At 38.2% G+C, this 15,847-nt stretch overlaps 2 protein-coding genes and 3 non-coding genes across 7 annotated transcripts in view; 1 reads left to right on the top strand and 4 right to left on the bottom strand.

The window, feature by feature from the left end:
- Nucleotides 1-416, bottom strand: part of brf1b (BRF1 RNA polymerase III transcription initiation factor subunit b) — a 62,927-nt gene extending 62,511 nt beyond the window's left edge. For all 3 annotated transcript variants that reach the window (XR_008305262.1, XM_026944508.3, XM_026944507.3), the window contains exon 1: nt 239-416. The gene's annotated coding sequence lies outside the window, so the exon portion shown is untranslated. The remainder of the gene's footprint in view (nt 1-238) is intronic.
- Nucleotides 417-652: 236 nt separating this feature from the next.
- Nucleotides 653-9,757, top strand: xrcc3 (X-ray repair complementing defective repair in Chinese hamster cells 3). The gene is made up of 7 exons (XM_026944608.3): nt 653-1,035; nt 1,132-1,269; nt 4,591-4,803; nt 5,274-5,428; nt 6,005-6,217; nt 6,747-6,793; nt 6,924-9,757. The coding sequence occupies exons 1-7, from the start codon at nt 981-983 to the stop codon at nt 7,150-7,152; spliced, it is 1,050 nt and encodes a 349-aa protein (XP_026800409.1). The 5' UTR covers nt 653-980; the 3' UTR covers nt 7,153-9,757.
- On the bottom strand, nt 1,481-1,552 carry trnaa-cgc (transfer RNA alanine (anticodon CGC)). Its single transcript has one exon. It is a non-coding gene; the product is annotated as a tRNA-Ala (tRNA).
- trnaa-ugc (transfer RNA alanine (anticodon UGC)) lies at nt 2,015-2,086 on the bottom strand. Its single transcript has one exon. It is a non-coding gene; the product is annotated as a tRNA-Ala (tRNA).
- On the bottom strand, nt 3,102-3,173 carry trnaa-cgc (transfer RNA alanine (anticodon CGC)). Its single transcript has one exon. It is a non-coding gene; the product is annotated as a tRNA-Ala (tRNA).
- Nucleotides 9,758-15,847: the final 6,090 nt, after the last annotated feature.

Genomic DNA, 15,847 nt, shown 5'->3' with positions numbered 1-15,847 from the left:
GTATGGAAACGTAGCCACACTTGAAGCTAGCTGATTTAAACTCACACAGAAACTCCAACTTGTTATTCCGCTCCTTTTTTTTTTAAATTATGCTCTTGTATGCTGTATTATTTATCACCCTAAGGCGCAGTGCCTGCAGCTAAGCCCAGCCCAGTGTCACCTAGTTACCTGTTAGCTTTCCCTGCTAGCTTGCTAACGTTACATGAAGTGATGCTCTTCTCGCTAGTTAGCCACTCACCAAGCACAGAAGTAAACGCTACAAAGCAGTGTCTTCGAGAGACTTTATTGATAAGCAAGTTATCCGCAATGCTATTCCATGCTGCACAAACTGAGAACAAAATAACTCAGTATTGCTGAAACATTTTGTTTTACTCTCAGTAGCTTGTTTTGACTCTCAACTGCTCTACAGATAAAGAAGGAGTGCTCGAAATTTGGCTTCTTAGGGGTGTACAAGGAAATAGAATGAATTTTTCAGTTACACAAAATTACTTTTTCATTAATTCCACATAGTTATTTATTTAAATTAGTTAGTATTATTTGTAAAAGTATTATTTCTTTAATATGTATGTGCAGCTAAATGCCAAGCTAATGAATTAACAGGAACACACACCCCTATACTGGCGCGTACCATTTTATTTGTAATTGTAAACGCGCTCTTTTTAAGATTGCTTGAGTACATCAATTAGGATTGGGGAAACTTATCAATATTTTACCAAATAATTTTTTTCTAATACATTTTAGTACATCTTATTCGGTTAGTACATTTTTTTTAAACTTAGTGCTTTTAAAGTTTAGACTTTCAGGAACTTTTATTTTGGCGGGTGTTGAAAGCTTGATTCTAACCTGGAAATAGTAAACATTACCAGACGCGGGAATTTCTTTCAGCTTTTAAAATATTATAATAATATAACATATTTCTCTAAGGTTTGTGAGTCTAAATATGCTGAAGACCAGACTCTAAGGCAGAGTCATGAGATACAATGGACTGGGAGAAACTTGAACTGAATCCAAAGATTATTAATGCTTTAAAAAAAGGTACACAAGCTGCACAAATGAGATGAAACGCTAGGACGTATGTGATGAACTTTAGGGAGTTGTTTGAGTTGATTAATTTGATTTGAATCTTCTCAGCCAATGTGAACTCAGCGAAAAAGATTCTGAGTCTTCCAGCTCCTGATCTGCAGAGACTCCTTCAGCTGTCTAACTCTGAGGTCCAGCTGGTGCTCACTGCAGTAGCTGCTCTTTACCGCTCAGTCCCACCTGTTACAGGTAAACACACCATGTTTCTAACTGTTGTATTTGACCTCCTTTCATTACCTGAATTACAGTTGAGACAGGACACCACTGAGCAGTTGAAAGTTAAAGGTCTTGACCAAGGAGCCAACAGTGGCAGCTTGGTGGTTTTGGGATTTAAATTCACAACCTTCTGGACAGGAGGTTCAATGCCTTAACCACTGAGTTACCCTTAAAAGCTCACAGATGGAGATGCAGGGGATTGAACCCTGGACCTCATACATGCGAAGCATGCGCTCTACCACTGAGCTACATCCCCAGCTGTATCAAATATATTATACCAAACAAAAAAGTGTAGCTTATCACCCTATCATTGGTAAACAAGCTTTTTTAACAGCCAGTGTCAGTACCTGTTCTCAACTAGTTGGCTGCATTGTGTCAGTGACGAGGCTATGTTTTCTAGAACAAAGAATTAAGACTTTGTGCTTGCGAAAAGAAAAGACAACACTATTACACACTAACACAACATTATTTTTACAAACTCTTTGTCGAGACCAAGACCATATGTAGCAAGACCAATGTCCAAGACTGAGACGAACACACTGTGTTTTGTAGCAATGCCACACCAAATTAGCAAAATCTGTACAATCTGCACAATAGGCAAAAGATTTTACATAATTGAGTAACCAGAACTAGTGGTTTCATACTCCAATCAAATTCACAACCTTCTGATTAGCAGGCCAATGCCTTAACCACTGAGTTACCCTTAAAAGCTCACAGATGGAGATGCAGGGGATTGAACCCTGGACCTCATACATGCAAAGCATGCGCTCTACCACTGAGCTACATCCCCAGCTGTAGTATGCATATTGTGTACTACAAAACAAAACTCAAACAAAAAAAAAACCTCACCACCAACAAAAAAGTGTAGCTTATCACCCTATCATTGTTAAACAAGATTTTTAACAGCCAGTGTCAGTACCTGTTCTCAACTAGTTGGCTGCATTGTGTCAGTGATGAGACTATGTTTCCTAGAAGAAAGAATGTCTTGTCAGACTTTGAAATGTCAGACATAGCAATGCCACAGCAAATTAGCAAACTATGCACAGCGGGCTATAGATTTCACATATTTGGGTTATCAGTACTAGTGGTTTTACTGGACACATGAAAGCCAAAAGTACTTCATACTCCAAATCTGTTCATTACAAATAAATATAGGTCAATTTTATTATTTCAGTGCATGATTTGTGGATGTTTAGAGTTATGCTGCAGATTACACGAAGTGCTTATATTAAAATGATCATGTCACATTTGCAATGATGAAAAAAGATGAGCGATAAAACAACACACTAAGGTCAAATTATGTCCTACAAATAACTGTTGTACATTTTCATTTACCTAATTTCATTAACTGACTTACAATTGAGACAGGATACAACCGGGCAGTTGAAGGTTAAAAGTCTTGGCCAAGGAGCCAACAGTAGCTATGTTTACATGCACATCAATATTCCCATATTAATCAGAATTTTAGTACTGAGTCATGTAAACGCCGCAATACAACTGATTAAGATTAAGACAATATTCTGATTCCCATCCCTGGTATATGCCTGTTTTAATCGGAAATTTGTTGCATGTAAACACTTCATTCAGAAAATCCACTGAAAAGAGATATATGCGCATGCTCAGACTGCCAGGAATTGTGGGTCTAACAGATGCTTAGTTGTAGGCAACTCTGGCAATACTTATAACGTCCATATATACAGGAATACTCTGATGCCATTACGCATATAAACATCATATTCGGAATATGGCTGCAACTCAGATATAGACCTTAAACTGAATTTGATGTGACCTTAAAAGCTCACAGATGGAGATGCAGGGGATTGAACCCTGGACCTCATACATGCGAAGCATGCGCTCTACCACTGAGCTGCATCCCCACCTACATGAAACACACAGTGTTGTTGAATTCTGAACTCCAGGCAAATCACAGGTTCATATTAATGCACTCACTCTAATAAGTTATCGTTATGGTGTTTTATCATGTATTACTTATTTAAAGCATGGCTTTACTTAGGGCTGTACTTTCTAACACTCACTACAAAAGTGTAGTATGTTACCAATTATCTTAGTTCTTAACTAGTTGGCTGTATTGTGTCAGTGATGAGAATATGTCTTCTAGATGAAAGAATTATGTCTTGTTAGACTTTGTGCCTGCGAAAAGAAAAGACAACACAAAACATTATTTTTACAAACTCTTAGTTCAGACCAAGACCATATTTAGCAAGACTAATGCTCAAGACACGGTCCAAGTACAAATGCCAGTAAATCCATACAGAAAACAGCTCGAGACCACAATCAAGTCCTATAGCCCTATCCAGCATTAAAATATATGAGGAAGCATGAATTGTTTCTACAGTAACATTCACAGGGGCTTGTATGGCAGATGTGCTACATAATTTAAGACTAATAATAAACAGACTAAAAATGCACTATTATTTAACAGAAAAAATGTATAATCACTGATATGGTGAAGCTTTCTGTTAGGAGATGTTTATTTAACATTTATGGACGGCGTCTCTAGTGTCAGCACTTTGTGACCTAGGTAAAGCTGTTCATTTAAGTTTTCAGGAGAGATTTTGTTCCTTTTCTCAGTAAACAGCTGCATTTTTGTATTTTGCATTTTCAAATAAAATAATTTTTATTTATTGTTGGCAAATCGCTGAGGTATAAGCAGAATAAAACACTTTCGGTCATGCATCGAAACAAAAATAAACTTCAAGGTGGTAATGACCTCACACAACACCAGTGATGATTAGTTTTCCAATAACAGCATGCCCTGTAGCTTTTTTTCAATCGTTACTTAGTGAACACATTTAAATGACCTTGATTTGCACTATATAAACCTGTCATGAAATTTTATTTCACAGTAATTAGTCATAATAAATTGACTTAACTGGCTTTTTCCTCCCTGCCAATATGATAAGCCTAATAGTAGTGTAATAATATTCAAACAGCTTATGAGTACTGACATTTATATTAACAAAAATTGTACAGGATAAACATGACATACATAATAATGAATTCAGCCCAGCATTGTGGATTTGCTTATGGTTTAGTACAAACGAACTGAGTATAAAGGAGTAACATAGTTTATGTGTCCTATTATCTCCTCTACAGAGCTGCTATGCAGAATGTACACATAACCCTCTATATTTACATATCTAGATTCACCTGATCGTATTGGTTCATTTCTGAATACAGTTAAATAACATGAAGCCATAAATTTGAATTACCAAACAGGATCTTTTAAAATATTCTTCTTTTGAAGTACATATTCTCACATGCTCTTTACAGCTTTACAGCTGACACGTGGAGAATTTCCCTCTTTGGAGCCTGGACATAGGCTTTCATTCGCTTGTCCTGTTTTGGATGGTCTCTTGCATGGTGGCCTTCCACTGCATGGGATAACGGAGTTAGCAGGAGAGAGTGCTGCTGGAAAGACCCAGTTCGGTCTGCAGCTCTCTTTGTCCGTCCAGTATTCACGCGAGCATGGGGGACTTGGGGCAGGTAAGGCTTGAACAGGCCAACTGAGGCTCAGGATAAAATGTAGTGTTTATTTGGAATTTCATAGGGCTGAATAATAATGGCTAGATTGATAATCACTAACCATTTACTTAATATTCAAATCATAGAAAATTGCCTATATTCCTTCAAACATGTAGATCAAAATCTAAATGCAATCAAAATAAGACGCCTTATCAGTATGTTGTTGATTGTAACTTTCTGAATAGAAACAAAATTACACCTTGAAAATAACTGCATCCACACAGACAGTATTAATACGGAGTCGGCAAACACCAATAATTTTTGCTAAGCTCAGCAATATCATTATTAATTATGCTTAATTAGTTGAGGAAATCAAATATGTTGATCATGATTAATTTTTCCGGCCTTGTCATCTTTTTTTAAATCATTGTTATGTTCGTTTATCAGTGGACAATTTGCCAGAAATATGTTTGAATGTAATCCATGAACAGGAGCTGTATATATCTGCACTGAAGATCCTTTTCCCATCAAACGGTTGAGACAGCTAATTACCCAGCAGTCTCGGCTTCGTCCAGATGTTCCACCGGCTATGATCCGCACCATCCGCTTCAGTGACAACATCTACATTGAACACACTGCAGACCTGGTAAGAGGAGCTGTCCCAGGGTTGCCAGGGTTCAGCAAAATTTCCTCAAATACATCTCTAAAAAAACATGCTAAAAGATCCAAAATTAGCCCCAGAAATCAGGCATTTGGAAAAAGGAGACACATTCTCCTCTTTTTTCACAGCCATTGCATAGGAAACAAGGTCACCATGCTGCACATGTATTTTTGATGCACAGACATTATCCACTCCATAATCCACTTTTCTCTCTCTCAATCTTTTCAATATATCTTAGAATAGAAATATTTCTGTACATCATCAGCACACTGTCTGCACTTACTCTTTGCATTTGTTAGTGAAAATTTATTATATTTAACAGAATATCTGTAATAAAGCGTGATTATGGCAGGCATGGACTATTTTTGAACCAACCCAAAAAAAAAAAACACCCACAAATGTGTTACAAACTAGCCCAATTTAGTGTAAAAACTGATTCTGGTTGTGTGTTGTATGTGCAGTAGTACTGGATGTGCAATAATAATAAAGATATTCATGCAGCTATAAAGGCATATGAAAATAAGCACTAGTATTTCTGATCACAGTGGTGTGTGTGTACAGGAAGCCCTGCAGACATGTGTGACACAGCGAGTGCGCACACTGCTGGAGCGAGGTCTAGTGCGCCTCATCGTGGTGGACTCAGTGGCTGCTCTGTTTCGTACTGAGTTCCAGGCTGATGAGGCCATAGAGAGAGCGCGTCACCTACTGGCCTTCTCCGCCACACTACATCGACTCAGCCATACGTATAGTGTACCTGTTTTCTGCATTAACCAGGTGCCTCTCTTTCTCTCTTCGTGTAGTAGATTCGTGTAATATTTACATGTTGAAATCCACATTCCAGTGTCCGAGATGGCATGTTCGACCTTTAGTTGAAAAATGTAAATTTATCTACACATGCAATTTCTAGATGTTTTTAACTGATGTAAGTTTGAATAAATGCATGTGATTTGTTTTAACATATTTTTTAAAATTATGTATCAATTTTCTAATTAAATGAAAAAAAAAAAACAATAACAACAAAATGGCCTAAAAAATTGATAAATTGAAAAATAATCAGAGACATTAAAGTTTATAAGAAAATCATACTGCGTCCACACTACTGCTAAAGTTTAATATGTCTATGGCAGTATCCAAATACTAAATATTTTAAGTATGAAATATTTTATCACTATAAAGCCATGTTCAGTTATTAGATTTTAAACTACAGCAATGTAAAATCTTTTACAGCACATCAATGTTGCAATATTGACAATTGAAAATATTGACTTAGAGAAATTTCATAATCATTACTCTCATTTACTAGGTGACGGATGTTGTGGATGGCCCAAACCCAGGCCGCTGTGATTACGGGTGAGTGTTTTCTGTACAGAAATATGTTCTATCTCTGCTATATGTCCTCTTGTTGAATGTCCCTTACGTGTAAGTGGATAAGAAGTGCTAAAAGCTTGTGTTTGTGCCTGTTTGTTTGCGCCCCCTTCAGGCTGGTGGAAAGTAAGGTGCTCCCTGCTCTGGGTATTATTTGGGCCAATCAGGTGATGGTGCGTCTCATGCTGAGGAGACACGAACGCTGTTTAAGATCAGGGGAGCAGACCAGTGCTGCCCGCAAATTAGAAGTGGTTTTTGCTCCTCATCTGGCTCGAGCGAGCTGCCTGTGTGGAGTCTGGGAAGAAGGAGTTAGAGGAATCACACAAGAAGGAGTCATGGAATAGGCTCAGGCAGTGTCAAGATAAACAAACGAATAAACATTAGAATACAAATTGAAGAAGGATACTCAATGTTTTTGTATACATGTATCTTTGATTTAGTTAATAAACTATATGTTATATTGATAGTTATTATTATATTTCAGTAAACACCTGTCTGATGATGAGTACTATTCCAGTCAAGGCAACTTTATATGTATAATGCCTTTCACAATTAAAATTCTCAAAGCAGCTTCACAAAGGATTAAAAAAACAGAAAAGTATATTCATTAACTCGTTCAGTTTCTGTTCAGTCCTTCTGGTGAGGATCATGTTGGCAACAGGCTGACAAGGTGAGTCCAAACATTATATCCACCTACATATACCAGCTTCTCCTCAGAGATCCCCAGACATTCCCAAGCCAACTGTGAGATCTAATCCCTCCAGTGTGTCCTGGGTCTGTTCCGGAGAGTCAGTGTAGGAGCAGACCAGGGGGAATTATAATGAACTACCTCAAAATGGTTTCATTTGTTTTGTTTTGTTTTTTGTTAAATTTATTCATTTATTTTTCTTTTGCCTTTTTTCTTTCGTCCTCTTCTTCTATCTATACTAATTGGAGTGGGAGGGGTTTGGGTTGTTCTTTTTTTTTTTTCTTGGTTTGGTGATTGTATTAGGAATAGCTGTAGCACCATGTTATTCTCTTTCTATGTTATTTATTTGATTTAGTGGTTAGCACTGTTTCCTTGCACCTCCGGGGTTGGGGGTTCGAATCTTCTCCGTGTGCTTCGGGGGTTTCCTCTGGGTACTCCGGTTACCTCCCCCAGGCCAAAGACATGCGTTGTAGGCTGATTGGCATTTCCAAATTGTCTGTATTATGTGAGTGTGTGTGCATGATTGTGCCCTGTGATGGGTTCGCACCCCATCCAGGGGTGTGCCTTGTGCCCCAGGTTGCCTGGGATAGGCTCCAGGCTCTGCCATGACCCTGTGTAGGATAAGCGTGGATGGATGGAGTACTGGAAGAAAAAGTAAATTGCTTTAATTGTATTAAATATAAATGCTTTCCCTAATAAAAAAAGATGAAACAAAAAAAAAGCACGCTAACATAAAGTAACACACCACAAAATGAAAGTGTAAAAAAGAAAAACAAATGAGAAAATTCATCTCAGAACATCAGGAACCCCTCTGTAGTGAACTAAACATGTGACATCTACAGAGGTGCCAAAATCCATGGTTTAGCTGCACATTTTGGATTTTTGAAGCTGTTTCTTTCCGATAAATAAGTGGTCAGACCAAGCAAATAAAATTCACCCGACAGAAAAGGCCATTCACTAAATCCCAGATACCAAGTCAAAATTCTGAGACAAAGTCATAATTTTGAGATAAGTCATAACTACGACATAAAAAGTCAGAATTATAACAAGCCAATTTTGAGATAAGTCATAATTTCTATACAATAGGTCATAATTATGTCAAAAGTTATAATTGTGAGATAAAAGGTCACAACTCGTAATTTCAAGATACTATAAGAGATAAGTCATGCTTTCGAGATACTATAAGAGATAAGTCATAATTTTGAGATTCTGTTGGTATTGTTAGAAGGCATGCAGACACTCTATGGTTTTTGTGGTAAAACTTTTTTTCTCTCTGTCTGTAGGATTTTCCTGTTAGCAATGTACCCCTGCATCAAAATGTGCTAAAATGTACGTAATGCTGACCAGCAGAGAGCGCTCTGTCTCCATGAACCTCATTCACTGTATTTATCCAAATCAGAGCAGGATGTCATTGATTATCTGCTGTACACTGGTTATTTGTTTCTTCCTGCATAATTGCTGAGATGGATAGACTGATCTGGCAGCTCAGTGACAGTTTGATCCATACCACAACAGTCACTGTCACTTGTATTTGGGGACATGGTGCCCCTGGGACACAGACAGCAGACAGTAAATACAGAAGTTAAACCATGTGTCGGAGTTTTTTCATTGAAATGACTGTTCTGGGAATAATAAATCACTCAACCCCCCAAAAAAGACTATTACATTCCACTGGTCCTGTATTGTAATCATGTATATGAGAGTAAGAGGTCATAAAGGGTCTGTCCTCTCGCTGATCCTGCCTTTTGTTGTGGGTGGACAGTAAGGATGGACCCTGATGGACTGGTGTAGGTAGCAGCTGCCAATCTAACAGTCTGCCTATTAGGCAGCAGCTGAGTGATCCGTTTTTAAAACCCATGGGAGTGGGGTTTGATTCAGCATCGTGCTCTGTACAGGTCAAAGAAAAGAGAAATAACCTTGAGTCATCCCACGCTATCTGATTTGGGAGTGTGTGTAGGTGTGTTTGTGTGGTGTAGCTATACATGAGAGATTTTGTTCTGTGTGATAAACATGAAAAACAATTAAATGTGAGTGCTTGTCGTTTGCTCCTTTTTAGAATTCAGAGATGAAGAGGATACTGGCTAATAAAAACTGACTACTGACTGATACACCCTCAGTAAAACAAAGTCACTTGAAAAATATTCTGTTTACATATTTTAAAGCTTTGGGGATTATTATTTTCATATTTTTTTCTGTACCTCCACCACTATTCTCTCTTAGTCCTCTGCTTGTATTCAGTCACTTTTGTATTATGACTTTTGTACCCCTAAACTCTTTTTTTTAGATGACTGAATTTGATTATGTACATTGATATTTCGCTCAATTTTTTTAGCATAGCACTAAGTTCATATTTTTCTATTTAAAAAAAATTCTCAGTAGTGTAAACACTGAGTTGGGGAGTGTTACATGAGGTCTGTTGTTTTGGTATATATCAGTTTGTCTACTGCTAAAGAAATTGCTCATATGCAGAGCCTCCAATAATAAAATCCCACACGTTTCTTTTTCTCACATTTTTTCCAATACATTTATTTATATTCATCCTGTTATATTTAGTGTAAGTAGAGTAGAAGTGTAGAGATATTCTGAGGCAAGCTTTAGGTTTCACTGCCATTAAAAAAACATAAACAATTATTACTACACTACATAAATTATTTTAAGGCTTTGAAATATTGATGAATCTTGCTTATATCTCAGCATCCTTTTGGACTGTTGCTATTATTTATATTAAGACATGTTCCAGATATAGCACTTTCATTTAGCAGTGTAACTTGTATGGCTTGTATGGTTGCCTGGCTGTCGGCTTGTCTTTCTTTTTACTTTCTTATATAGACCCAATATAAGGCTTTACTTTCAGGACCAGGGGCATCATAAAATATAGAATGCAGAAATATACAGAAATATTTTTTCCCCTATGTATACTGTGACCCAAATCTATATATTTCGATGATCTGTAAGAGTTGAGCTTTACATCATTGATGCTATGTCTCAGTTATGGATATCATAACAACAAACACATCCTCATAAGCACCTTGCACTTTTTAACCATACTAAACTAACTGCTAAGGGAGAAAACTAGCAACCGTCAGTGACCGTGCCATTATATCACTGAACACTAACACTAAATTTCCTGGCACAGTGTAGCATTGCTATTTGCCATTACTCAAATTTATATTGTCAATGAACTGTGGAGGGTCTACTTATCACAGCAAGAAAAACCCGCACCCGCACAAACACACACACACACAGAGCCTCTTCTCCTTCTAGCCTTCGCCATTGCCATGGCGACAATCACATGGTTTGGCTGTCCCAGATTACTTAACCCACCCCACTGAGCAAAGCGACTCTCCATTGTACTGCAAAAATGAACCCATTCCCCTCCTGTCTCTCTCTTACACACACACACCCCACACACTCCTCCTCTCAGCTGTTTACTGCTGTTGTTTTAAAAAGCTTGTTATGTAATGCCCATGGTTGATACACTATGTGCAGTCAGGCAAACTAAATATAGACATCACCCGGCATCCATACGTTCCCCTGTCTTCAAGATGTCTTCCAGGCTGAAACATTAGCTATAAGAGTGCAGACTCATATAGCAGCCTGAAGGTGTGAGGAGAGGAGGAAGAGGAGGAGGTAGCAGGCTGGGTGTTAGTATGCATCCTGCATCCTCTCTTCTCTCTGCTTCATTCAGCCATTCTGGAGGTGCTGTAGAGAAGATAGATGAGAGCTCTGTGCAAAAATGACATTAGCTATCATTCAGTAAGTGTATGGATATGTGGTTTTTGATTACATGCATGTGAACAGCTCAGCAGATGTTACCCAGGATATATTTACATAAACTAAGAGAATTTGGAAATGAAAATAAATCGATTATGTAGAAATTCCTCAGACAAGCACAGACACACCAGGAAGCTCAGTGTTACATAACTACAGTCATGGATAAGAGCACACAATGGATTTGATGGCACTTTGATCGCATATTTGCAGTTTCTAAAAAGGAGCCTGAATGAGCAACTAAAACATCTCTGCAAAATCCTGCTGTTTTGAAAATGCATCCAGTGCTTGCATGATAAACTACTACCTGCTGCTGTGCATAAGAAGGCTCAAATGTTGACAATAAAGCTGTCTTTCGTGTCATATTAGCAATGTAACTTGCTTAAATTACTTCAGATGTGCCAAGCAAAATACACACTCAATTTAGTGGCCCAGACTGGAGTTCTTCCCATAACAACATCTGTCAATATACTGTAACAAATGCTTGCTTTGTCTTTCTCCAGTTAATTTAACATCCACTGTCTGAATGTCCAACCCAAAAAACTCCACAATGCCTGTAATCTTGTTTATCCACTTAGTTGTTCCTTCTATCAATATTGGATGTTGTACAGGTCAATCCCATTACTGATTTATAATAGAAGATGAAATAGGGACATGACTGAGAGATCAGTGTGGCCATGAAAACAGTGGCCATGTCAGCTAAAGATATAGCCACTAAAATATCCTCTAATGGACTTAGGTGGTTGGTTAAAATCATAAACAAGCAAGAGCACAGAAGGATGAGGCTCATGACGTCATCCGAGCTGATGGTGAAGCGGCATCACAGGGGGAGCGGTTGAGAACAGAGCAGAGGATGAGATGTCATTTTCATCTCCAGCATTCTTACCCACTATCATTGCTTGTAAAAGCACTGCAGACAAAAACTTTAAATTAGCTTTAGAAAAGATCATTTTAGAAAGCCTTTGATGTACTACAAGCATACAAAATGAACCCTGAGCTGTTTGCATGCACTGCCTAGGACTAAAACAACGAATTAACATCTTGTCGAAAGGCTAATGAGATTCAAATGGATTGTCGAGAAACATGAGCTAAATTGCAAAATATCGGACTACGTTCTTGTTTACTTCGCCGTCTCCGCTCTATTCTGCCCTGTGTGAGTAATGTTCACCCTGCTCTCTCAACCCCCTGATCTGCACTCTCATGCTGTCTCATAACAGAGAGGGTGAGAAAGGGGGCTATGGAACATTCTTGCCCCATTTGAACCCACCTAGGACTGTGATCATTTAAATAGAAAACACAAAGCTGACCTCAGATCAGCACAAGATGAAGGTCTGACTCTAGTTTTGTCCAATGGCATATGAAAAGGTTTCAGAAACACAGTGGTCTTATTCAATTCCAGCACAAAAGCAGGCCACTCCGAAACAGGAGGCTCTGGCTCTCAGGACTCGACTGCCTCTTTATACTTGCTCAGAAAGCTTTTGTGTTTTCTTCGCCCATTGAAGAGCCACCTCAATGACCTGGAGAATCACTGTAGGATGATGTCATGATATCCGCCCTCAACCATACAACCACCCCCCCTCCCCAAAATACATTTGTGAGTACTGTGCAAAAACTGAAAAACTGAAAATTCATTGCTGACACATGCAAGAAAATGTAGCAAATTAAATGTCAAACATATTAAATGACTCATGACTATGCATGGAAGATGTTCCACAGCTGCCAAAAATCATTTTCTCTTCTACTCGAACACAGAAAGCATATGTCTAGCAAGATCTTCGTGTACACATTTCACACAGACACAGAAGCACACACCCTGGGCTGTCTGGCAGATCAGGACGCGGTGCTCAGAATGTTTTAGGAAGAATCATTAATGAGCCAGAGGCATTGTGCTGAGGAGGCATCTCCATGACGACGAGAAGCCAGGCTGGACCAAAACATAATCGACAGCACCAGATGGGGCAACTGGAGGGGAAAGCATGTGTGGGTATGTGTGTGCGTGTGTTTGTGGTGAAGGTGGGGGTAAGAGGTAAATATCCTAATTAGATAAGCCTCAGCCATCCAGAGAGGCCAAGGAGTGTGTGAACCTCTGCTGGGCTTACAACCCAGAAACATATATATGCAAAGATCATGTACCACATTTACAGCTACCTAGTATCAATATAAATCTTTACAATAAAAAATTAAATACTCAGATATGCAGTTTACAGTTACAGATACTAAAAAGAACATCCATACAACATAATCAGAATACAGAAGTATGATAAAATTGATATAGTATATGACTGCGTGTTATATTACGCTGGTCATCAGTGAAGGATTTACCAGTACTATTCTTATTTATCCAATTCTTTGGAACTGGGAGGCATGGTGGTGCAGTGGGTAGCACTGCCTCTCACAGCTCCAGGGTCTATGCTTTGATCCTGATCTTGGGTTTCTCTGCATGTTTTGGGTTTCCTCCGGGTTCTCCGGTTTCCTCCTCCTCCCAAAAACATGCCAGTAGGTGGACTGGATATGCTAAATTGCCCCTCAGTGTGAATGAATGTATGAAAATGTGTGTGCATTGTGCATTGCTATAGACTGGCATCTCATTCAGGTTGTATTCCAGCCTCGTGCCCAGTGTTAACACCAGATAAACACCAGATCCACTGCAACCCTCACCAGGATACAGCAGTTACAGCTGTTGAATGAGCGAATATGGAACTAACTACAGAGAAAATTCAAGTGTGGATGTATGATTAATAAATCAGTGTGTTTACCTGGTGTTTTGGTTGGTTGGAAAATTTACAATTACATTTAAATATATAAGCCATAATACTGATCATATCTTATAGTAGCTAATCTAATGTAGCTCCAATAAATGTATGACTAGCCAGTTAGCTTTTTATATGCGTTTATACAGACTGACACTTATTATATCATTTATTAAATAAATAGATCAATTAGACACTGTTAGATTCAACAGTAAAACAAAAATTCTGCTGTAACACTTTAATTTCCCTGTGATGGTTAAGAAATGGTTATCTTTTCTCATCTTAACAAAGGGGCATTTTTTTTCCTCTGGTTGATGGATATATCTTGCTCATTGTTATATCAGAAGACACTCTGAGTCATTTGTCCACCAGGCAGTGATGCATAACCAGCTTGGGCCACCTCTGAGATGCATGCAGTAAACACAGGCACAGGCTCTATAACTCCAACTCCAAAACAGACTTTGTGACAGATGTTCCTCTCACTCAGAGTGCAAAACTACTCATTATGTAAACAGAACAAACTTCTAAGGACTCCTGTGCTCATCAGACTGTGCTTTTTTTGCTCTGAACACATTGCTGTACTGTTTTTTTTTTTAAATAAGATTTGGTACTTGTGGGATGCATCAGTACTGAACCTGGTATTAAACTCCATTAAACAATATCCAAATTCTTCTCAGAGGCCAGTATGGCTTTCATTCACCCTGCTTATCAGCAGGACAATGTTTGAAATAAAGCCAAATGGTTTCTCATTAATATGGAACCATTTTCAAACACTGCAAAGTTTTGCGTTAAACCCATTCCTTGCTGATTCATTTTTCTACTAAGATACAACCATAGCACTTCCAGTTACTGTGGATCTGTACACAAATCATTTGCAACTGTCACAATCTCTAATGCTCATAAAAAGGAGAAGTTTCTAGCATTGCTCTTACTGTACATAAACTGTTGTAAGGGAAGAAGCTTCCTAATCCTAATTAGGAAAAGTGTAATACATGCCAAGCATATCATGAAATTAGTCAGAATTGCATACATACTGGGAATTACAGGTTCACGTCAGTATTTTGGTAACAAACTAGCTGCTTTGCTGGAAGATTAATAAGTAAGAAATGGTAGCAGCTAGCAAACACACTCTTGCACAATGACATGTGGTCAAGGTCAAGTCAGGTCAAGTGGATTTTTATCGTCATTCTTCTATATAGCACATATACACTGGAACGAAATGTTGTTTTTCCAGGACCATGGTGCAACACATAACTTCATAGGATTTATAAAGTGCAGATACATGACAGTGTATCTGCAAATGACTGTGTATCTGAGACAAGTGCAAAAATATGATAGATACACAGGACAGTAAATACACAGGACAGTGGACATTAATGAGACAGGGCATCAAAATAGTGCTGTATGTCAAAGTCAGCAAAAGGAGGAAGAATATCTGTTTCTTCAGTCAGCTCTGCAAATATGTAGTGCTAACCATTTTCAACTGTTTTTCAACCCAATCTCCGCTGCTACATCTGTAGTACATGTGTTATTGACATGGGCAATACAAATATTTTGTAATGTTTCTCTGCAATGAGAAAAGTACAGAAAACCTGCTTAATCAAAACCTTTTTTTTTCCAGAGGTAAGAACATTGTCAATTTAGCTCAAAATACACATGGACATTAAAGTTTAAGTAACAGGATTCTTTTTTACCATTATTTTAATGACAAGCTTTGACACTTCATTTATAAGTGAGTTTTGAGTAACCTGGATTTCTGTTCTTTCCTCAGTGCAGGAATTGCAAAATTCTCATCCATGATACGGCCATACACTACAGACGTGGGGATAT

Source organism: Pangasianodon hypophthalmus, chromosome 19 (genome assembly GCF_027358585.1).
Source record: "Pangasianodon hypophthalmus isolate fPanHyp1 chromosome 19, fPanHyp1.pri, whole genome shotgun sequence".
NCBI classification, from domain to species: Eukaryota; Metazoa; Chordata; class Actinopteri; order Siluriformes; family Pangasiidae; genus Pangasianodon; species Pangasianodon hypophthalmus.
This window is presented reverse-complemented; position numbering and strand designations above follow the sequence as displayed.

What these genes read in the sequence shown, in the direction of transcription:
- xrcc3 (XM_026944608.3), top strand. Translation starts at nt 981, where the DNA reads ATGGACTGGGAGAAACTTGAACTGAATCCAAAGATTATTAATGCTTTA. An exon ending in TATTAATGCTTTAAAAAAAG is followed by an intron (nt 1,036 to 1,131) that starts GTACACAAGCTG and finishes GAATCTTCTCAG; the next exon opens with CCAATGTGAACTCAGCGAAA. An exon ending in CTCAGTCCCACCTGTTACAG is followed by an intron (nt 1,270 to 4,590) that starts GTAAACACACCA and finishes TGCTCTTTACAG; the next exon opens with CTTTACAGCTGACACGTGGA.